The 24263-nt window shown below is 46.7% G+C and overlaps 1 protein-coding gene across 2 annotated transcripts in view; it reads right to left on the bottom strand.

Moving 5' to 3' along the window:
* Nucleotides 1-10364: 10364 nt before the first annotated feature.
* CD34 (CD34 molecule) overlaps nt 10365-24263 on the bottom strand; it is a 29850-nt gene continuing 15951 nt past the window's right edge. Inside the window, exons 5-9 of one of the 2 annotated variants that reach the window (XM_066361838.1) lie at nt 19387-19522; nt 19108-19160; nt 18629-18793; nt 14689-17962; nt 10365-10990 (exon numbers count right to left, since the gene is read on the bottom strand). In XM_066361838.1, coding sequence (XP_066217935.1) covers nt 17777-17962; nt 18629-18793; nt 19108-19160; nt 19387-19522 — 540 coding nt within the window. In that variant the 3' untranslated portion in view covers nt 10365-10990; nt 14689-17776. Of the gene's footprint in view, nt 10991-14688; nt 18096-18628; nt 18794-19107; nt 19161-19386; nt 19523-24263 lie in introns of those variants that run through there. The other variant, XM_066361839.1, reaches the window with a different exon arrangement.

Genomic DNA, 24263 nt, shown 5'->3' with positions numbered 1-24263 from the left:
CCTCCTCCTTCACTCGCACCTCCGCGCCCCCCAAAGAAGCGGAGAGAAAGAAATACGCATTAATATCACCAGACTTTGCGCACCATCGCTCGCCCCCTCAACCACCTGTCTCTGCGTTCGCCATCCCCCACAGCCTTCCACAACTCCCGGCGCCCTCTCTGCAGCACAGGGGCACCACGCCCACTGCGGAGCGGAGAAACGCAAGGTGGGGAGTGGGTATGAGCTCCCCGGCCATCCCAGGGGGCTGCTCCTCCACCTCCCCCGCCTCGCCGGCCCCTTCCCCAGATTCCCCGGGACCGCTCGGGGCTGCTCCGGGCCCGGATCCGCTGCCACCCACGCGGCGAGGGCAGTTGTGCCCGGAGGCCGCGCCGCAGCGGGGGTGGGGCGCGACCGGAGCGCAGCCGGGCGGGTGCATCGCCCCCAGGGGCCCACCCTTGCCCCGGGCTCTATGGGACCGCCTGCAGGCCTGGCCCGCGGTGCACGCTCCCACCTGGCCTGAGCGTTGCTCTTACCTCCCGCGGCGGCTTCCTTCCTGGGGGACTGCGCCACTCGCTCGGCCGTCCCGCGAGCGCCCCGCGGGAGGTGCGAGATGCGCAGCCGCTGCAGACGCTGGCCCCACCGCCGCCGCTTCCCGGGCGTGTGAGCTCAGCTCGCCCGCGCGCCCGCGCTTCCCACGCTCCGCCGCCGGCGGCCGGCGCCGCGCCACCCAGCGGCCGTGGAGGGCACGGCACGCCGGCGTCCGGGAAAATCTGACGCAGTCCAGCCGACTGATTCGGAAATTCCCAGAATTTGACCATAGATTTGTTGCGGAGTGGGGGGCTGACAGACCGTTCTGACCATCTCCAGCCTCATGCACAACATCTTCCACCTACCCTAGGTCTGAAGGAGGTTCCAAGTCTTTGCATGACTCCCCGACCCCCCCCCCCCCCGCCCTCTTCCTCTGACCTTGTTTCTATAGTTCTGCCTGGGCAATGGAGACTGTGGTGACGGTGGTGACTACTGTTGTGAAATGGGGGTGGTGGATCAGGGATGGGCAAAGGGCAGGAAACTCTGGAGGCTGGCATTCCAAGGCCTCCTTAATACTATATAGAAACACGAGGTGTGCACCGATCACTTCCCGAGCTAGCTTGTTTAAAAATAAAAAAGACGCCCCAGCTCACCTATAAGTTCTAATTTGGGAGATTTGGAGTACTGTTTTTTAACCTTTTCTCAAATATAGACCCTTTTGAGAACTGGAAAAGAGCTGCGGGCCCTCTCTCCAGGAACGTGCACATGCATACATAAATACAGTTTTGCATAGCCGGAATTCTCAGACATCTCAAAGCTCCATGGACACCAACTTAAGAACTTTTTCTCTGCAGGTACCCTAAGGCAGCAGAAACTGAGATGGTGATTACCTGAATCTGCTGCCGTCTTTGCTCCTGCTGTTTCCTCTTTCAGGACTATCTCCTCCTGAATACCCCAGTCCTGCATTTCTGCCTATAGAAACCCGACCTCTCCTTTAAGACCAGTTCTCAGCCTTTCCTCCCTGACTTTCCCATTCAGAAGTTCCATCACTGACCTGTATTCTTGGGGACTATGTTCTTTATGCCATTTATGTCTTTGAATGCTATAGAGGACCTATAGTTATTTTTGTGATTGGTTGAGTTATTGCTTCTTTTAAATTATAAACTCTTTTAAGGTCAGTTTTCCCCTCTGCAGCTACTAAGGTGCCTTACATGGTATACTGTTGACAAATAGCTTTTACATAATCAAGGAAGTTGGGTTGAGAAAACAGGAAGCCCAGGGAGATGAATGCCTTTGTTCCAGGGGAACCCAACACTCCTTCTCTGCCTTGATGCTCCACTACCAACACTTATCCATCACAGACACACCTCGGCACCTGGCAAACATAGTTCTCAAGTTGGCAAATTCTTTTTATACATTCTTCCTCCTCTGGACAAGGCAGGCATAATTTAGAGGTCCCTGGATGAAGTTGGGATAGAAGTTCATGCAGGATACACCAACCAGATAACAGGCGTGTTACTCCCAGTGTCCCCTTATCCAGTAAGGAACACCACCACCAGCCAGTGGCACACGCCAGGAATAAGCTAGATGTCATCCTTGACTCCTCCATCTCATCTTCCTCCCTCCATACGCATTTCCCATCAATCATCCTCCCAGCAGGACTTTACAGATTCAATCCATTTCAAAGGTTGTCCTTCTTTCCAGCCTGATGGCCCCAGCATGAACTCAGACCATCATTATTTCTTGCCTGAATTTCTGCATCTGTCTCCATCCTAACTGGTTTACATGCCTCCTGTCTCACCAGTTCAATACAGTCTGCACATCCCAGCCAGAAGGATCTTCCAAAAATGTCAGTCACTTCCATGCTTAGAACCCTTAGGTAGTGCCACATTTACTATGGATGAGGTCTGTTTGTCAAATAAATTTGTAAATATGATGTATATGTTTGCTCGCTTTGGGTGTGGGAGATAGGCTGTAAGCTGGCAAAGTCATTATAGCCTAAGGCTTAGTTTTAAGAGTAAGACTTTCCCTCCCTTCTAATACTAAGGTCTTTTCAAAACTAAGCTTTTCTCCACACCCTTGACTGTTGCATGATAGGGGCTGGTGCACTTTTATGAGGAATCCCATTATGCCTCAGATAAGTGGCTTTATATCAGAGACCTCCTTATTTGTATACTGGCTTAAAGGCCTTAATTTCTTCACTATAAAATGATGCAGACTGGGGGCACTTTCGCTCAGATCCTGCCGTCAGCATTGCAGAGAAGAGGCGGCTAAGATAGCAGAGTGCTAAAGGAGAAACCAGTTTGTGTAGAGTTTGTGCAGAGAGAAGGAGATGAAGAACAGAGGTGAATAAGTCTGGTGAGGTAGAAACCTTTGATTCTAGGAATACTCAGATGAGTCAGTGGCTTTAGGAGCCCTGAATGGAAAGGGAAGTGTTTTCTCACTGTGTATTTTCTTGCCTGCCGGGTGCAAGCTAGGATTAAAGATAGAGAGCCATGAACGCCACAGATTTTAAAATGTAATTCCATGAGAGCCATACAACAACCCATGTACGTTTCACATTATTCAATAAAAATTTGGTGTTATCTCGGAGGACAGCTGTGATTGGCTCCAGCCACCCCCAACCATGAACATGAGCGGTAGGAAATGAATGGATTGTAATACATGAGAATGTTTTATATTTTTAATGTTATTATTATTTTTATTAAAGATTTGTCTGTGAACCAGATGCAGCCATCAAAAGAGCCACATCTGGCTTGCGAGCTATAGGTTCCCAACCCCTGATTAAAGGTAATGGCCCACCAGTTCTTGGCCCCAATGTTTCATTACCATCTGTCTGAATCAAATGCAAACCTGCACGGGGCAGGCGGCTGTGATGGTGGCCGCAGCTACTGGCTTGACAAGACCCAAACTCCTTCGCCCAGCTCTCTAGGCCTATCAGCTCTGACCCTCAGCCGCAGCACCAGCCTCCTCTCTTGCCACTTTCCTCTTACCTTTTACAGTTCCTTTGTCCTAAACATCATGTTCTTTCCCACTTGAGGTGAGACTCCTTCCTCGACTTTTTATGAGGTTATGTCCTACTCATTCTTCAGGTGTCCCTATTGTCTCCTCTTAGGCCACCCTGCCCTTCCCTGCCATACATTCATTGCACAGTATTATGCCTCCCTTATGTAATGCCTTCTTTCCCTGTCACACTAGGAGCTCTGCAATAGTATCCTCAATCCCTAGCACAATACCAAGTGTCAGGTAGGGACACGACAAATAATTATTGAATGAATGAAGGCTTTGAACATGACACAGACTGTGTTGAGAGACTTTGGGGCAAGTGTTTTCAAGTCTTTCTGAGTCTCTGGTTTCCTCAACTGAAAAATGGATATAATGATAGGATTGCTTCAAAGGTTGTCAGAGATATGTAAAAGCACTTGTAATTTTGAAGTTCTCTCTTTCATGTACATATTTATATGTTATATATTATATATTACAAATAATATATTACCTATATAATAGCAGTATTGTATTACTTTACTTGATCCTCACAATAACATTTTGAGGCAGGCCACTGTCATTTCCTATTTTGCATATGAGGAAACTGAAGGTAGACAATGTAAAGCAATTTGCATAGGGTCACCTAGTTAGTTGCCAGGGAACAAAGGCTTGTCACTATGTCCCAAGCCCCACTCTCTCCACGCATCACCATTGCCCCTCCCTTTATCCCCAAAGTAGGAAGTAATGTTGGGACACATGCATGTGGACATCCTGTGGATCATGTAGCTCGCAAATGTCAGTGCTTACCATTTCTGAAGGGTTTTTTTTGTTTTGTTTTTTTGCTGGGGGGTGATGAGTTGTTAATATAAAACAAAGTATATAACAACAGGTATCAGGGCAGAAAGGAGTGGGGTCAGGAGCAATTGACCTTGTGGCTGACCCTACCCTCCCCATCTCTGCCCCTTCTCCCACCCAGGAGGATTGCCTTGTTTGACAGCCCCCTTTCACCACATAGTTGAACCTTTGTGGGTTCTGAGGTTCCCAAGAGCTGGAGACCTTCTATGGCCTCCCTATTTCCAATGCTGTCTGTCAGCAGATATTTCCTGAGCTCTTGTTAAGTGCTTTGTCACTGCCTGTGGAAGCCTGGCCAAATGACTTAACCCCTGTGAGCCGCCGTTCTGCAAAGTGGGATTGATAATCCCTCATCTCACACGGCTGTGGTGAGGATTAAACAAGATAACCTAACCGTGGTTGATGGGCCATCATGAGTGGGGACACTGCCTCCAACACCCCACCTTGTGTCTGCTAGTTTTCATTCAGGTGCATGGGAATGTTCGTTTGGTGCTCTGGGATGGATGGAGAGGAGCTGGGGGGCTGGAAAAGAAAGGGAAGGACTACGAAGGGCACACTCTTCCCACCACGCCCCTCCCCACCATTCTCCTCTCAGGGATACGAAGAACAGTGGGGCTCAGAGCCTATTTGAACTCTTCCATAATGACTTGTGTGTTTCTGGACCCTTTGAGTTTCTATGACATGTTCAGCCCCAGTGATGAGAATTTTTCCAAGCTCCCGGTGGACAACAGACTTGGGCCCCTGAGAGCCAAGAAGGTGGACTAGAGCAGAGCAGCCACATCTTTTGCTGACCCCAGCGGTGAGGGCTCATACGAGGCTCCTTTTGGGGGTCTCCCAGAAATAGCTCTAGGGCACTCTAAGAATGTTGGTGAAATCATCAAAAAAGATGTTAGCCATATAAAGAATAAAGGTGGGGCCTGGCACATAGTAGGAACTCAGTATGTGTTAGTTCCCTAAAATGCACGCTCTTAGGCATCAGGAAGTAGAGTGCCCGCGCTCCTGGGTCTTCCAGTATCGCTGCCTTTGCACAAAGCGTGTTTGTTTCTCACTGTGTCCAGTGCCCCAGGGAACACCCAGTGGAACTGCCCTTCACAGATCCCCTGTGTGTGGTTATGGTGGTTTTTCTCTTTAAAGATTAAATCATTTTTTCCCCTTTTTCTGCTCAACAAAGACAACAACCCTTTGGTTTTTGATAACTGTTCCTTTCCTACTAGCAGGTGGATTTGCCCCAGGCACTAAGAGCTGTGCTTTTAAAACACACACATGCCCAGCTGTTTGAATCTGCTACTTCTTATTTCTCTTATCTTCTGCCCTGGGGGCTGAATTTTCTCTGCCTTGGCAGCCTGATAACATGTGGAAAGATGAGAACAGTTCTAATTAATAGACTAATTAGTGGTACAAGCCTTTAATAGCTGATTATAGGAAAGTCATTCCCCACCCCACCCCCCAAGTGATCGATTTCTTTATTGCTGTTGTGCCGCATTATGGCACAATAGTCAGCTTCTAATTATTGATTGGTTGGTTCAATGGGAGTTTTCCTCTCCTCCCTCTTCCCCTTCCCCTTGCTAATGGTCAGCCCAGGCATAATGGGAGAACCCAAACCAGCCGACAAGCAGCTCTGCACAAATACATGTTGGGACTCTGGTGCCCCCCAAACTTGAAAGCTCAATAGAAAGGGAATAGAAAGGGAATACATATTGGAAAAAAGAAAGAAAGAAAATCCTACCCATCGTATTGGCTTACCTCCTCCTGCCTCTCCCTTCTTGATTCTTCTCTCTTGGTATGCCATAACTCACACGTGTGTCAGTTACATTCAAACACAGCCTGGTATGAAGCTTAAAAGCATGCACTGAAATTGACTACCTGGGTTCAAACCTTGACTGTCCCACTGGCCAGCTATGTGATCTGAGCAACTAACTTCACTGTGCCTTGGTTTTCTCATTGGGAATGTGGGAATATAATTGTTCCTCCCTAGTATTAAATGAAACAAGCCAGCTAAAGCACTTACCACAATGCCTAGCACGTACGCAGGAACAACTCAATCTTCTATAATGTTAGCTATGATAATCACTACTGTCTGAAATTATTTAACTTACCTAATGCATAGAAGGAACTTGATAAATGTTAGTAGAGTAAATGAATGACTATGTCATAATGTGCAAGTAGATTGTGAGCCCTTGAAGTTCAAATAGGTGAAGAAAAGAGGAAATTGCTCTCTAAATCATAAGAAGCTGCCTTTAGTTGAACGCTTATCCTGGGCTAGGCTGTGAACTAATTGCTTTATTATTTCATTTAATCCCTATATAGCCTGATTTTTTACCAGCTTTTTGGATCATGTTTTCCTTAAATAGCCTCAGTCCCCACATCAAATTTTGAGGGATGTCTGTCTTTCCCCAAGATTTCCAAGGACTCTTGGGGGATGGGCTGACATTTTCATGATCACGTTCCCTTATGAATTTCTGTTCTGGCCAAATTCCAGCTCTTTCACCTGCCTCCCGACAATACCATCCTTCCATCCCTCATTCTCACTCATAGCAAGCTGAGCCCCCTCCCTCTTGTCCTCCCTTCTATCCCTAAAGCCCCTAGAACATAGGGTCATTTTGAGTGGAAGATTTTAGCCAAAGGTCTGAGGCAATAAAGGATAGTTATAGCACCACTTAGAGCAGCGGTTCTCAACCTGTGGGTCGCGACCCTCGCCGAGGTCGTGACCCACAGGTTGAGAACCGCTGACTTAGAGCAAGGGAAAGCTGGAAATCACAAGTAAACCCCTACCCCCCTTTCACCCTGGTGCTGGCGCTCCTGGCTGTCTGCCGCTCAGAGCCCTTCCTGCGGCCATTTTCCCTCCCAGCATTCTTCTCCTCTCTCTCTCTCTACTGTGCCCCACCTCAATCTGAACACATCAGGTTGTTATTACTTTATAACACAGATAAATTTAGCTCTTTGGGACAAACATCTCCACTCTGAGCTCTTTTCAGTCGGGGGTCAGAGAAGGAGCTGAGGAGATAGGCGAGCATGTGGGTACATGGCTGCTTTCTTAGCCACCAAAGTTTCCCGAAGTGTTTTCCTCCACAAAGGAGCCAAGCACCTCTGAGATGAGTCCTGTCCCATCCCGGAATGAGGGAATGTGGCAGTCATATTTTTACACAATTTTTTTTCTTCCTCCTTATACTTATGGTAATGCTATGAAGTAGATATTATTATCCTTATTTTTTTTTCCAGATGAGGAGACTAAAATTGAAAAAGGTTTTTTAAAAAAATAACTCACTCAGAGTCATATAGGTCGTATCAGAGCTGGATTCTCAATACCGTCCTGATTCCAAAACCAGAGACTGACCACGACACCATGTGGTCACTTAATGCAGCTCAAGCAGCTGTGAGGTAGGTTCCACTCCCAGAGAACACCATCCTCAGGAAATCTGTCTGTGGGGGAGGCGGTGTGGGTCAGAGGGAGGTGAACGGATTGACTGAAGGCCAAAGGCATGAAAACAGAGTTAGAGCTAGAAATAGCCATGTATCTAGCTTCATGTATGAGACCCAAGACGAGTTGTTGCTATGCATCTCCACTGAGTGTGATGACTCTGTCTGATTGCCTCCTTCGATGCTGCTGCAGTTGCTGATTTTTGCTTGCTCTAGTCAACCTTGGGTAGGGGTCCCCTCTCTAGAAAGACAAGGGTGGATTTCTTTTGCTTACAGAATGCTGACTTCACTCGTAAAACATAGCCCATCCATGTTAATGAAGAAGGCTCGCCTGGTAGCTGAGGCTCTGCCTAAAAAGAGCTTGAGAAATAGCTGAGGAACGAATGAAAACGGCTCTTCACTCACTGTGTCAGTTTTCCACCCAGAATCTAAAGCAGGAGGGGTGAGTACGGCAGAGCCAGATGAAGGCACATCCATCCCAGCTGGGAAGCCAGCTGAAGTACCAAAATTATAAAAGGCCTCACTGGAAATGGTGAGGCTACCAAAATGGAGGGGGGCAGATTTTATCACAAAGTAGCAGTGTGACTTTTTCTCATTTCTAAAATGGGGGTTATGACGCTTATCACATGATGTTTTCCTCCCAGATGAGTGTGGTGATGGGAAATTTATAGCTTTTATTATTACTTATTCTTTAGCCTACTATAATCTGGTTTCAGCCCTCTGACATGCCACTGACCACTTTCACCACTTTCAAGGTTACCAACCACCCCTCTTTTGAAAATACCTTTCCTCTACTGCTGGGTAGCATTTCACGCTGTAAACCAGGCTTTCCTCCACACCATGTTCTCTCCTCTGGCTTCCTATCTCCTTGACCACCAGGCTAAGTCTACACTGAGGCATCTTTATTAGTTATCTGATGCTGTATAACAAATTGCCCCCAAATTTAACAGTTTGAAACAGTATTGATTATTTTACATAGTTTCTTAAACTCAGGTATTCTGGAGCAGATTAGCCGGGTGGAGCATTTTAGCTGGGCTGTTCTGCTCTGAATCTCTCAGGAGATTGCTGTCCTATTCGTCCATTCGTTCATGAAGGTCTCCGTCCAAGCTCTTCCCAGCTCCCTCGCACGGCTTTTGGCAGAAGGTTTCAGGTTTTAACCACCTGGACCTCTCTACAGAGCTGCTCAGAACATGACAGATGGCTTCCCCTAAAGTGAGTGATCCAAGAAAAATGAGTGTATGTGGCCATGATGAAAGCCACAGTGTCTTTTATAACCTAATCTCAGAGTGACACAGTACCACTTATGTCCTTGTCACACAGACCAATGCTGGTGCACTGTGGGACGGGATTACACAGGGGTGTGAATAGAAGGGGCCATACGGGGGGCCATCCTGGAGGCTATCTACCAAGTCATCCTTCTGGGCTGACTCTTAAAAGTCAGTGTTCCCCAGGGCTGCATCCTCATACCTCCTCTCCTCTCATTTTCTACATACACCCTTGATACCACAGTGCACTCAATACCTTCCGTTACTTTTACTAGATTCTAAAGACACCCAGTCTGCAAGTCAAGCACAGTTCCCTTTTGGAACTCCAGCTGGCGCACTGCCTATTGTATCCCAGAGGCACCTCATGGCCCACATCTTCCATACTGACTCATCAGCCTCCCGTCCTGTTTCTCCTCCTGTGTTTCTATCCCACAGCAACAACACTGTCCGCTCTGTTGTCAAACAAGAGACCCGAAGATCGTTCTTCGCTGTCCTTCTTCTTTCTTTCACATCCAATCAGTGCGTTCAGTTTCTTTGTTTTTTTCATTATTTCCCCCATCTTTTTCTTTTGAAAAATTTCAAACCTACAGAAAGGTTAAAAGAAGGGTAAAATGCTGCCCTCTTGACTAGCTTACTTCATCTAGATTCACGGTTGCTGGTTCTTCTGTGGCACATTTGCTCTCTCTCCCCTCCTCCTCTCTCCACCTACAAGTATCTTTCATAATAGTACTGAGATGCTATTGCCTTTTCACTCTCATTTCCTCAGATGTACAGTGTGTGTATATAAAGTCTCTATGTGAATATGCTGTATTTAAAAGGGATTTATGGAAGTTGTGACACTTCACCCCTGAATATTTCTGCATGCATCTGCTAAGAATAAGGACATCTCCTCTACAACCACAATGCCATTATTATAACCCCAAACCGGAGCCAGTTGATTACATCTGCCCACTGTGTCTCCAGTGTAGCTGCCTTTTCTTCAGGCCACAAGTTTCCCTTTTCTTCCATAGTGCAGTCACCTTCTAACGGGCCACTCCTTCAACCCCTGCGCCACACTTCTGCTAAAGAGAACTTTCTAAAATGCATATCTGACTATGTCACTTCCCTACTTCAGACTTCTCAATGGCCCCACATTACCATTGATTACCTTCAAAATGAAGAACATACTTCACGTGGTCTACAAAGCTTTCCTCATCCAGATGCATCTGGAAGAGCACTGCCCAGTAGAAATATAAAATGAGCTATATATGTAGCTGAAAATTTTAGTAGCCACATTTTTTAAAGTAAAAAAAAAATACAGGTGATATTACTTTTAAAAATAAACTTTATTGAACCTAATACTATTGTAGCAACATAAACCAAATGTGAAAAAATCATTATTGCAGTTTCTTTTCTAAGTCCTCAAAATCTGATCCATAGTTAACATGTATATCATGTTAACTATAATGCATATATATATAGTTAACTTGTATATCATGTTAACTTTAATTCAGATGCTATATTTTCAAGGGCTTAAGTGAAATGTATTTTTACCAAAACATCAAGGTTGTAGTTAACAACAAAAAATTTTTTATACTGTTCCACTTATAAATTTTCAATTAATTAAAATGAAATGAAAAGTTTTGTTTCTCACGCTAGCCACATTTCAGGTGCTTGGTAGTCACAGAGGACTTGTGGGGACTGAAAGAGTACAATTCCGGGGCAGCACGTCTCAGCAAAGCATCCAGGGCCTCTCTGTGGGTCTTCAAAATACTTCCAAGGGTCTGTAAAGTCAAAACTATCTTCATCATACTACTAAAGTGGTATTTGCTTTTTTCGCTGTCCTTCTCTCACGTGACATGCCATGTGACAACAGATTGAACACAGAAACACACAAGAGCATCAGCGTCTTCTACGAAGCCAGATGGTGAAGAGATGTGCTGAAATGTAGAACAATCCCACTCTTCTCGCCGACTGAGTCTGCTCTGGAAAATCCCAGTTAAAAAAAATTGAAATGTGTTATTGATATACTCACAAAATGAGATATTATTTTTAATGAATATTAGCTTTAATGAATCATTTAAATTTTTCTTAGTTTTAATTTCTGAGACAGTAATTATTAACAGATATAACTCTCAAAAGTAAAAGCCCTCCGAAGTCTTCAATAATTTGTAATGGTGTAAGAGGGCTTTAAGAACAGCTGGGCTAGATAGAGCCTACCTAACCCTGCAGCCTCATGACTAGTAATTCTACCCTGCCCCCTCATATTTTTTGCATGAATTTCCAGTTTGTTTCAGACAAGATGAAACAGACACATTTCTCCCTATTTCTCTGGCTAAGTGCTTCTAAAAACCCAGGACATTATATAGAAAACAAATATACGAAGACACTGAAAGGTAAGAGAAGGCAGTTAGGGACCTCAGGACTCAAGGAATGACATGTCACCAGGATGGGCATCAGCAGAGAAGTAGTGGAGATCCTCAACTTCCACTCTGCCCCAGAAACTATGAGGCACTCACCCTGATACCATTGTCAATGGCTGAATGGGGAGTTCGGACTTCTACCCCAACCTGGTGGTAAGTAGGAGGCATCCCAACAATGCCGTATCAAAGATGGACTGCTCAAACAGAGGACTGAATATAACACCCCAAGTGTCCAGGATACGATTTAAAATCACTCGCATGATACCAAGAACCAGGAAAATCTCAACTCGAATGAGAAAAGATAATTAACAGATACCAACACTGAGATGACAGAGATGGTTGAATGAACTGACAAGGATTTTACAACAGCTATCATAAAAAAGCTTCAATGAGCAATTATAACATGCTTGATATAAAAGTTCAAAGAGAAACTCTCAGACACAAGTAGGAGACAGAAAGAAGTACCATATTCTTTGGATGGACCTTAAACAGAACCACTTGCATTTCTGGAATGACCACTGTTACTTTGCATGTGGGCCAAGGTTCTCCTCTTTCTCTGAGACACCCATCCCTACCCTTTTCTTCCTTTTAAATCCTACTTGTTCCCCAGGGGCAGCTGAGATGGGAAGCCTTCCATGGCTTCCCCTCCCATGTAAAGCTCCCTAAACCATAGTACTTACACTCAGTGCTAATTGTTCTGTCAGCTGTCCCTCCCACCACAGTATTAAAGATTTAACAACAACAAAAGACTTGACAGAAGAGACTGTGTCATATCCCAGGTGTCTGGCTTAAAATAAGCACTCAAAAATTATTTGTTGAATAAATGAATAAATCAATGGATCACTGGAAACTCTTCAGTGGCTCTCCCCTTTCCCATTGAATAAAATTGAACTCTGTGGCCTGCCATTCAATGCCTTACACAAACCAACGCACATCTTCTTGATTCTCAGCTTCCTCTCACACATCCTTCTTCTCTGCCACACTGGAAACACATTGTTTTCCTCAGGTTCTTTATAGTCCCTATCTCACAACACATCACACCTGCTCTTTCTATCAGCCTCAAATGTCCTCACACATTTTTATCATCCAAGTCGTAGCCACTTTTACAGCCCCACTCAGATACTTCTCCATCACCCAGCCCCAGACCTTGCCCGCCACTAGGAGTTCCGCCCACCTCTGGATACACAGCATGTTTAGTCTTTTCTCATGTTATTTCTCACTTTCTGCCTCGCATTTGTTTTTGTTGTTGGTTCTGTCTGTTTGTATTAATGCACTTGTAGTATTCTGTATTCAATTAAACTAGTGGTTCTCAAACTTTTTGAAGTCGGGGTGCATTTAAAATCCTACAAATAATTGTAGGCACACTATATATACAAATTTCTGAGACATATGTTATAATAATTAAGTCAAATATTAAAGAAAAAATATAAAGTCCAAGCATGCTTTTATGGTAATTAAGTGAAATAAATACTACAAAATTAAATTTATTCAGACATTAAAAACATTTTTATGTTACATTTTTTGAGTTATGCTTTTCAGAATTTGTAAAAAAGAGGGGTTAAAAATTTTTAAAAAAGACAAAAAAGTTATCTTTTTATATATATAGATACATTCTTAGTAAGATTTAGTAAATTCAGCAGGTCCCAGCACGAATGTGTTAAGTTTTTCATTCTGTGTTTATGAGAAACATGAGCCTGATGTGTCCTAGCGATTTCTTCAATGTTTGGGCATATATTTGAAAGGCAAACTCTCATTTCCTTATCAATACATTAAAGATTTCCTCTCTTTTTACTCTTAATTGTGTTAAGTGCAGAAAACCCCCACCATACATATCATCTTAACTTTACACCAAACAAAGGATAGAAGAAACTTGCCTCCAGTCTTTCTGGGGACCATGGAGGGTAGTATAAACAATCCAGCACCACAGCTTAATAGCCTTTTGCAACCTAATCAGGCAAGTGAGGTGGGGGGTTGGGCAGACTGTCAGCTTACAGCCAATTCCCCACACCTCTGTCCCCCCAAAATCTAAACTCCAAAAACCCTGTTGGCTTTTTGGTTCCCAACAGGCACATATTTCTCTGGAATACCACAGGGCGCACCTGGAAATCTTCTAGGGCGCACCAGTGCGCCCTGGTGCACACTTTGAGAACCATTGAATTAAACCCACAGCTTCCTCCTCTTTGTCTGTGCCATGGACCCTCCTAGCACAGCTCCCTGCTACTCTCTGAGTTTCAGTTTCTTATTCCGAGATAATTGTACCTACCTACTTCATCAGGCTTCTGTGAATATTAAATAAAATACACTATTTAAATTTTGGTAGCGTCTCAATTTTGCTACAATAAGTACTCAATGTTAGCTATTATTGTTGTTAGCATGATGAGTATCTGAAGAAATAAATGGACAGAGCAAACCCCTCTAAGCTCTACCTTGGAACGTCACTGAAATTCTGCTTCATCTCACCACTCCCATTCTTACCGCTCTGCCCCCAGCAGGAACAGTGCTCTTGCCATTATCACTGTGGTCTACCTGCTTACCTTCCTTTCCCTCTCTTGCCTCTCAGCCTCTGTTCTCCACTCAGCGTGATCTTTCACAACAAAGAAGATCATATTACTTCCCTGCTCAAAATCCTCTAATGGTTTCCCGATCTACTAATAAAAGCCAAACTCCTTGCTGAGGCCTGAAAGGCCTAACATGTCTGGCCGTGTCATTCTCGCCCTCACTCCCTTTATACTTCTCGCACTTGCCAGGCTTTGCACCACAGGGCTCTGAACTTGCTGTTTCCTCTGTGTAGCATAATCTCTTCCTTACTTCATTCAAGTAGGCAATGCTCTCCACTTTTACCTCCTTGAGAGTTACCAATATGTGTAAACGTTACTCTCCATCTATTTTATATTTTTCATACCTCTTAATACCACCTGAAAACACGTGGATTTACTTAGAAAACCGTGTTGGCTTGTTGTCTTCTCTTCCACTAGAATTGCAAGCTCCGTAAGGATTTGTTCACTGCTCTGTCCCCAGCCTCTAGAACAGTATCCGACACATAGTGGGTGTTCCCTAAGACCTGCCGAATGACAAGCTGCTGGCTGTGAGTTCCTCAGATGGAGACTATAGGGACAGAAGCAACATCTCGTCGCACACAATTGCTTACCTGCTCTGGGTCTCTGTGAAGAGGAATAGCGGGCTGTTCTACCTAAGGAGGACACAGGACAGGGAAGACCCATTTATCCAGGTTTAGAGGACATTCGTATTTATCCACTTACATGCAAGTCTGGCAGAAGACACTTCCAGGTATGCGTTCCATAACGAACTGTGTTGTTTCTCAGAGGTCATCCTCTGGGGCGGGCTACAGGCACCGCAGAGGTAGCTGGGCCTCCCAGCCTCCCACGGTCTTCAGCTTCCACTTTGTCCCAAGGCCTTGAGTCCTGCAAGGCCAGACGGCCTGGAAGAACAATGCTGGCGAGATGCTCCATAGGTGAAGCCCTAAAAGTGTCTTGACACCGCCCTCAGCAGCTCTGTGACATCCGACCGGAGGAGCCCTGAGGCCCCAGCAGAAGAGTGAGGTGAGATGGTGGAGAGGCAAGCTTTGAATTCAAGACACCTGAATTCCAGGTGATCTGGGGAAGCCATATGCACTCCCTGGACCTTACTTTGTCTTTACCAGTACCACAAGAAAGTTGAGTTGAATTTGAATGTCTTCTGCAGGTATATGAGCTTCACCTATGAGACCAATTGCACTAGAGCTGTTCAAGGGTGAAGCAGCAGCAGAGAAAACCCAACATGGAGGCAACTGAACTGAAACTGAGTGGTAGGAGCCCAGCAAGGCCAGCAGGGGGAGCCATTGCTGCACCAGGATGCTTAGGCCAAAGGGGAAAGTGTCTGGAACGCTAGGAGACCCTTCAGCTTAAGCAGTCTAGCCATCAGAGTACTTACTCACCAACCCACACCATCCCTCAAGTACACACACATGCACCCCTTCCTCCCAAAGCTTGTACACTCTGACAGATTCAGGGTAAAATACTATTTAGGTTGCTGGACCTGAGGCTGGAGGCCTTTAAAAGCTCAGTTGCCTTTTCTCCTCCTCCCACGTCTCCTGGGAGTCTGTACCTGGTACCACCCCTTCTCCCTGCCACCCCCACTTGGCCAGACCCTCATCTGGTCATTCTCACGGCCAGATGTGTGACTAGACAGATGAAAGCCAACCTGATTCCTCCTTTCAGATTACCATCTTTTCTTTCTCCAGCTCCCCACCATCAGCCATCACCTTCTGGGGAAGGCTCTAGATCTCCCCCCTTGTCTTAAGGGGGAGGAACCCCTGGCTAGAGCGGTTGGAGAAAGCAAGGGGGAAGTGGGCATAGGGCGGTGCTGAAGGGAAAGGTCTGGCTTCGGTCAGATAAGAATGGAAAGATCCTTTGTTTGGCCCCAGCTACCTCTGCTGCTGTTGACACACTTGGGAGCGTTTCCTGAAGCTGCTCAGTTGTGTCCGCAGCCCGCCCTCCCCCACTTCCTATGGCTGCGGTGAGGGTGGGGGTGTCTGGGCACGGAGGTGGGGATGCTTAAGTTTTGCAGTTAGACTGATGTCTTCATGCCGAGGGTGGAAACCAACCCCCCCACCCCCTGCTCCTGGACTCCCCAGCCAGATCTTTAAAGCAGAAGCTCCCCACTGTTCTGCTCTCAGCCAGGGGCAGGGAAGATACAATAAAAGGTGCATGAGGCCTGGCTCTCTCCCTTGGTTTTGCATATTTTGCATACAGTTACCATAATGCACCTCTTCTCAGAAAGGTATTCATCAAAGATCTGGCTTCTAAGTCCCCCGCTGCATTCGGTTTGCCTTTCTTTCTATGACGAGAGGTGTCCAGCTTCCCTGTGAGCCTCTCCTGCCCCCCCCCACCCCAGACAGGAGAGAAGTTAGTAGGCATCCCAAGAGGCAGCATCCTGGTGGGAACCTGCGTCCCTGAGATGGCCCCTCTCTTCCCTGGCAGGGCCCTCCCCGCGACATCACTGCACAGTCCGGCCAGATCTGATGGAGAGAGACCGCCCTGGCACTCAGACACACCCAGCTGGGTCAGAGCCACAGAGAAATGGATTTCACTATCACTTTAATTACAGTATTCACACACCACTTTTTATTCAGGAAAAAAAAACCCCCACTCAATCTTCCTATCTCTGGAAACTTCTATTTCCAACCGTCATTGAAATCAGGACCCCTGCTCACCCCTCTGGAAAAAAGGAAAAAAAAAAAGAGGCCCTGGGTCACCCAGAGAGGAGGTGGTGAGGGTCCTTTGGAGATGTCATGGGGCCCTGACCACAGGGGTTACAGTGAAGGGAATCAGGATGGGGGAGGCAGGGACAGAAGGGAGTTTGCTGGGGGACTGAAGACACAGCTCAGCCCAGGAATCGAGGAGGAAGGAGGAAGCCATCGAGATCAGAGGATAAGGCCAGGACCTAGCCCAAGACAAGAGGCTTCCTGAGATGCACACAGGTCAAGAGGTTTGGCTCAAAGATGTGGTCCCGCGTTCCTGTCCACTCTGACCACAGGGAGAGGGGAGCCCAAGCAGAGGCTGTGCGAGGTTCCCGGAAGACCAGAACGGAGCTGTCTGCTCTCCTCCGTTTGCCCCCACGGGGGGGAGGGGGACACATGTGTCCATGCAGCTCCACCCTATCTCCCAAACACAGACATCGTTCCAACACTTGGAGCCCAATCCGGGCTCCGCCAGAAAGCTGTGTAGGCCTCGGCACTCGTGTGTGGGAGGAACCATGGGGCTCGGGGGAAACTTAGCAAGAGGGAAGCTGGTGACTGAATCCACAGTGACTTGCAGGGGGCGTAAGGTACATGGTGTAAGACAACAAGGTGTTCTGCCTATGCCACTAAAAAGGAGCCGGTGTAGTGGGTTGCTTTGGTTTCTCTAAAGTAAAGAAAGAAAATAAAGGAAGAAACAGTTAAAAGGCAAAGACTCCTGGAAGGAAATTGTAGCCCAGAAAAGCCCGCGCTTTCTCCCGGCAGTGCCCGTAACGAGGCAGAGAGGAGGGAGAGGGAAGGGCCACGTGTGAATGCTGCAAAACCATCAGCCTGACGGGAGCCTCTCTGAGCTGCCCTCACACCCCTACTCAGAGGAGACAGAGTCTGTTCAGGGAGCTGATGTGTAACGGGCAGGGTTACCTGCCTCTCCCCAAGGTGGAGAGAACCCTTCTATGGTGCAGAGCAGGGCCCCGGAATGGCACTGGAGGGTGTGTGCAGTGGCAAAAGGAGGGAGGTAAGGGTGGCATCTCCAGCGTGGAGGCAGCAGGTGGCCAGATGCAGGGAGGACCCCCTACTTCATACAATGCCTGGCCTTGCCCCACCCAGCCGAGTCACAATTCGGTATCAGCCACCACGTGTTGTCTCGCTGAATGGCCGTTTCTGGATGCGGCCTGGCCGGTCCCGTTCTCCTGAGCCCCTCGGTTCACACTGGCCTTGCCCTGGGCCTCAGGGGAGGCCCCAGGGCCTGAGCTATAGCCCTGGCCTCCACCGTTCTCCGTGTAATAAGGGTCTTCGCCCTAGACGGTGTATAAATAAAGGAGCATTATCGGGTAAGCAGGGGAGTGAGACACTGGCGGGGGAAGAAAGGGGGTGGTTGCAGCTGCATGTGCAGGCTCCTTTCTTCCTGAAGAGCGGTCAGGGTTCCAGCTCCTAGAGGAGAAAGGACAGGAGAGGCACCACACCATGCCGCCGCAGCTCAGCGGCCAGCTCCCGCCGAACCAGGCAGTCCCCAGGCTGGGGGCGTTCCCAGGCCGGAGGCCGAGAGGCAAACCCCAGTCTTGTCCTTCCTCATCCAGACACTTCAAAAATGGGTTTTCCCTCCCCATGACCCCTTGCAAGCCAAGTGGTGTCTGTGGCCTTTTAATATGTTTGCAAAGAAGTGGATGATGTAGTAGCCTGTTCTGGTTGTACCCAGGTGAACTATCCCAGCAAAATAATCAATCAATGATGTGAACCATATATTACCACAGTGAGGTGGCTGGTCCCAGCGAGTGTCCCTCCCCAATCCGCAATACAATGTTGTTTTGACTTAACCGAGGACACGGTATGTGTGGGCACACATGTCCCTATGGAAGAGCACAGACGTGCCTTTTCTGGTATTTCTCCTCCCACATGACAGCCATGGCCATCTCCAGAAGACTACTGTCTTTCTCATTTCCTTTGACCTGGACCCCAGAACTAACCAGCCTTTCTCCTGTGGGGCTCCAACTGCGGCGGTTCATCAGGAAGTAGCCAGTGGTACCCAAGACAGCCAGCAGGATCCCCGAGGTGACCAGTGCAATCAGGGTCTTGCGGGGATAGTTCTGATGGTCCTTAATGTTTTCTTTAGTTAAGCCCAGGATCCCCAGCTTGAAGAGAAGACACAGAAAAGAGCCTAGTCACTTGTAGAATGTGGATTCCAGAAAGGAGCCCAACCCACACTACACACCTGTATGTGACCCAACAGTGAATAAATACAATACATTGATCTCAGGGGGTTTCTATATAGGATTTGATACTGGCATCTCTTAGTTAAGCTGCACTATAAACTTTGGGTTCGAGCAGAGAAAGGTGAAGACAGTCAGAGAAGGATGGAGAAGAAGGGAGGGCAGGTCTGGGGAAGAGTATCGCTTTCTCCCCTACTCCAGTGAACACCCCTGACCCATAATCTTAAAGAACTTACCTTCTCAAGGTCAGAATGGTGACTTTGCAGAAAAGTGAACTCGCTGGAAAGATCTAGAATTAGAAACAGGGTTGTTGGATCAGCTCATCCTGTTCTATCCGGCTAAGCTGCTTTAGAAGATGCTCTGGTGGCCAGGATGGCTCATGTCAGGAGCTCCTCTGTCAAAGTCAGCCCAGCCGTGCTCCCCAGCACCTGCATTCTACACTAAGGCTGCCAGCCAGCATCCTCTAGCCTCCTCCCCACTCCGTCCCTAGCCCCCAAGACAGATGTGCTCCGTACCTGTTTTGTTGATCAAGAGTAGCAAGCAGCGAGGATTCAGCTCAGATGGGGCGAGGAGCAGGGAGCACACCTGGGCCTGATCCTGACCACACAGGACTCGGATCAGTTCCTCTCCACTGTCCTTCTTAAAGTCCTCCTGGGAAGACAGAGAAAAATGACGAGCAAGAGTGAAAATACTAGTATGCCCTCAACTGCATCGAGAGCCTCGACAATAATTCTGGTTAAGTCCTCCACAAGAAGGATCATTTTTTCCCCCTAAAATTCCAACTGAAAACAACAACAACCGTGAACTATATGTGTACAAGAACACAGTAACAAAAACCACTCGAAGATTTCTCATCACCTAAACACCTATCTATTAGTGTCTCGGGTTTAGATGCCAGAGGGAAAAAAAAATGTACAAAGTATCATCTTAGCTTAAGGATTGCTCAGGTCCACATAGACTATTCAAGGTAAATTCAAAAGAAATTGCCAATAACAAAAAAATATTAATAGTGCAATACTGAGGAGAAAATCTTTTGTTTCAAGGTTACAAAAACCCCAAATGTTGGAAGAAAAGCCAAGAGAGGTGAAGGTGGAGACCAGATCTATGACCACAGATAGACTCAGCGGGATCCTCAGGCCCTTCCCTCTTACTCTTCCAAGGGTCTCACAAAGATCATGGCTCAAACCGATGATCTTTCTGTCTAGTCGTCCATCCCCCTTTCCCATGAAAAGTGTGGAGTCCATGCTTTTGAGGTTCATAGATCTTCCTCCAGTTTAGTGACTGGTCCATACTCAGAAACGGAGTCCTACTCAGGAAGTCAGACTCAGATGAACTCTGATCATTCTTCAACCCCGAGTTCCAGGAAAGGGCCCGGGCTGTGCCTTTCCAACACCCTGTTCTCGAGCCTCCCAGGATGTTTCCCAGCAGCCTCCCGCCACAAGGGCCTCCCAGCACGGAAAGGAACAGAAACCAAGACCTTCTCCTCCGTCCGGATGGCAGATGGCAGAGGAGGAAATGCCTGAACAGCTCCAACAACTTTCCTGTTTGGTGAACACTGCTGGGGCATGTGAGGGCCATCAGAACCAAGCCTACGTGGAGGAGAGAGCTTCCTGTTTGTAGGCAGGACTGCTTCTGTGGCTAGGGGCCCTCCTAGCTTGGAAAGCAGCCTGGGTATTTTCCAAACGCTCTGGCCCAGCGCAGGAAAACCCAGGCTCCTTCACTCTTCCACAAGGCAAGGTCAAGACTGGCCTCAGGCCCCAGCTTTCTTCCATCAGCTGAAGTTTTTGGGCGTTGAGTGAAATGCATTGGGCTTGAATGAGGCAGGATAACAGCGCTAGCTGACCCCCGCGTCACAGAGAGCTGAGTCCAGTGGTAGCCTTGGATCCTCCCAGAGCCAAGGCCTCAGAGAAATGAATTCTCAGGCCATTGCTGCTTTACTCCCCAGGAAAAACATTAATTCTTCAGGGCCTCGGATGGAGGTTGTGTGCTTCTGCTTTTGGGAAAACCTGGCTCTTTAAAACCTCATTTGCTGCAGAGGTAGTATGGACATCACATTGGCTATAACCAGCAGTCTCCGTCCTCTCTTGGGCCCATTCCTCTTCCGAGAAGCGCACGTGGCTTGTCCTGGGCACTACACCCTCCTAGCACCACGCCTTCTGAATGCCATGGAGGGGAGTGCTGCCTGAATGACCGGCCCCCTGATATACCTCCGGCTGAAACACATCTCCTTCCTGAGAGGGGCAGACGGACAGGACTCCTGCATAATCTAAACAATCAAATGAGGTAGCCCGTTTTCAGCCTGCTGGGTCCTGGGAAGCTGCATCTCAAGCCGGTTCAACTGCTCTGGCATTCATCTGGCCCTGAATATAAGACACTATGTGAAAACCTCTGTGTGTGTCATGTGGTGTGTGTGTGGGGGGGGGGGGGGAGAGCAGCATGAATTCTACATGCCCAAGTGATTGGTTTGTGTGCACGGTGGTGAAAATAAACAAAGTTTACTATATTGCAGGCACTGTTTTACACATATTGATTCATTCAGGTCTCGCACAACCCTATGAAATGGATATTATCATTCTCCCCATTTCATAGGGAAAGAAAACTGAGGCACAAAGAGACCAAGAGGTCACAGAGCTAGTTCACCAAAGAAAGGTACAATTAAGATGCTATGGCTGTTCAGAGGAGGATGAGGACGCACCTGGTTTGGGCTTTTCAGAACCATCTCATTACAGGCATTAAAGAATGAGTAGAAAGTGTCCAGGACAAGCTGGCGGGAAAAGGCCTTTCACTGGGGGCGTCCCCATGAGGAAGCTCGGCGGTGTGACAGCCGGCGACTGTCATAACCCTAGTTCCAGGCGAATGAGCACTGCTGTCTCCCGTGGATTCTCCATCCTTCAGGACTCCACTCAAATCCCACCTCCTCCATGAAGCTGGTCCCACCCTCACCAGAATGGGCATCAACCTTTGCTTTGCTATTTACTAGATTCTTTGCACGTCATGCAGCTTGTCTGAGTGTCAAGTTCCTTCGCTGAAGACTGAGCTGTTGAGGTGAGTAAGGACGTATCGTAGGAAGAGTGTCCAAAAGGTGTTTGAAATGCCATGGGCACTGAAAAAAACGGCAGCTATCACTATTACTATGAATAATAGCAATACCTTATACACTATATCATCTAAAACCCACATTTTGATGTTTCATCATATTCTGCCTTGCTGTTATTGTCATTTCTCTGTGACTAGACTGTAAGACGCCTTAGTGTGGGGAGCAGGTGTCTATTACATAATTTGGAACTCAGACTGAACTAAGCATAGCATCAAATAAACAAAACAACTCAGTGAATTGTTGTTCATCCTAGCATCCCAACTGGTTTGGCCTTCACACTGAGTCCCTCCGCCCCTTGCTTTGTTTCTTGGACTAAATTCAAGGGTATAACAGCGGCCAGCCTCCCACTCTGGAATCCAACAGCATCAGTGAATTGTGTTTGGGACTAGAGAGGAGCAGGTGGATCCTGAACAAAGCACAATGCTTCTCCGGATGCTTGAAATATAAACATCCTCCCCCAAGAGAGGCTGTGGGCAGACATCATGGGAGAGTGGGCAGGAAGAAGCCACAGCCTCACCATTTTGCTCATAAGAATCAGATTTGCGAGCCCCTAACTACATCAGCTTGCATACGTTACTTTACAAAAATAATAACCACAATGATGAAGCCATCCCACCTTACTCGAGGAGCACCCTCAAGTTTTCTTTCACATCTTAAGCAAAGACTCTTAAGATGTGAAAGAAGCATGTTAAGCATTAAAGTGGGGAAAGAAAGAAAGGCAGGTATTTTTCTAAATGACCTTTAAGACAGTGGTTTTCAACCTTTTTACATTTGGGGACTGGGGAAAGAGGAGAATTATATTGGAAATCTCTAAGGCAGAAATCATCCTGAGCCTAAGTGAATTGGGTCTATAATTTTTATATACTATCAGGGTGATTAACTCTTTTGCAGACTGGCACAAAATTTCTGGTGGACCAGTTTGTGGACTGGTGGTTGAAAAACACCGATATTTCCCAGTGCTGATCCAACCTCTCTTTCTCTTCCACCATCTCTCTTTCTTTGTAAATAATTTTATCTACTCTGGTGTGAGTTTGACAACTCAGGCAAAACCTCTATGTTCAAAGAGGTTCTGGACTAATTAAAGGACCAGCTGCAAGTCACACAAGTGGGTAGCTGATCAAGGGTGAAAAGTTAGACTGTCTCCAAATTTTAGGTTCTTTCCAAGATGCACATTGTCCTCCATCTGTGAGTTACTGTTCTGCATGGAAACTGACCTCTGGTGTTCGGGCACCGGGCAAGGAAGGCGTGGGCTGAGGGATACAATGTGGAGGCTGGAGGGAGTCTGCCTCACGTGAAGTCCATGCGACAGAATAAGGGTGATGTGAGCTAGCTGAATAAATAAAACCTCGGCAGAGAAACAGACATGGCTCTAAAAAAAAGTATTTCTAAAAAACAAATTGGTAACTAAAGGACCTAAATAGAGATTTCTCCAATAAGATATACAAATAGCCAATAAACACACGAAGAGATGTTCAACATCATTGATCATTAAGAAATGCTAACCAAAACCACAATGAGATATCACTTCATGCCCATTGGGATGGCTACTGTCAAAGAAAATAAAAACAACAACAACAACAAAAAAAAACCCCAGAAAATAACAAGTGTTGGCAAAGATGGAGAGAAATTGTACTGTTGATGAGAACGTAAAACAGCATGAAACTTGAGGTCACTATGCTAAATGATATAAGCCAGTCATAAAAAGATAAATAGTGTATGATTCCACTCATATGACATAGCTAGAGTAATCAAATTCATAATGACAAAAAGTAGATAGTGGTCACCAGGGGCTAGGAAAGGTGCGTGGTTGCGGAATTGTTTAATGGGTGTATAGTTTTAGTTCTAGAAGATGAAAAAGGTTCTGAAGATTGGCTTCCTAATGATGTGAATCTACTTAACACTGCTGAGCTGTATACTTTAAAATGGTACATTTTATGTTATGTGTATTTTACTGCCTTTTTTGAAGGGGTGGATTCCCCTGGACAAATGGGTATGGCATAAAAGAATAAAGTAACCCCACATTTAAAAAACAGTTGAGAAACCACAAAAAATTAATTAACCTGACGTTTCAGCAGAGAAAATGAATGTCAGATTTGGGGTGACACGTTCTGCTAATGAGGGTTCTGAAACTCTGAGATGCAGTACCCGGTGTCTGAGAAGACTGTGGAGATTGCCCTTTCTTTACCTAGGTGATACAGGTGATGATACAGGCGATGAGAAGAAGGATGAGGAGCAAAAGAAGAGTGGTTGGGATACAAACGTGTACAGAATGCATGTACAGAGGACAAGTCTAAG

This window comes from Saccopteryx leptura, chromosome 2 (genome assembly GCF_036850995.1).
Source record: "Saccopteryx leptura isolate mSacLep1 chromosome 2, mSacLep1_pri_phased_curated, whole genome shotgun sequence".
Lineage (NCBI taxonomy): Eukaryota > Metazoa > Chordata > Mammalia > Chiroptera > Emballonuridae > Saccopteryx > Saccopteryx leptura.
The sequence above is the reverse complement of the archived record's forward strand: the minus strand, read 5'-3'. Positions and strand labels throughout refer to the sequence as shown.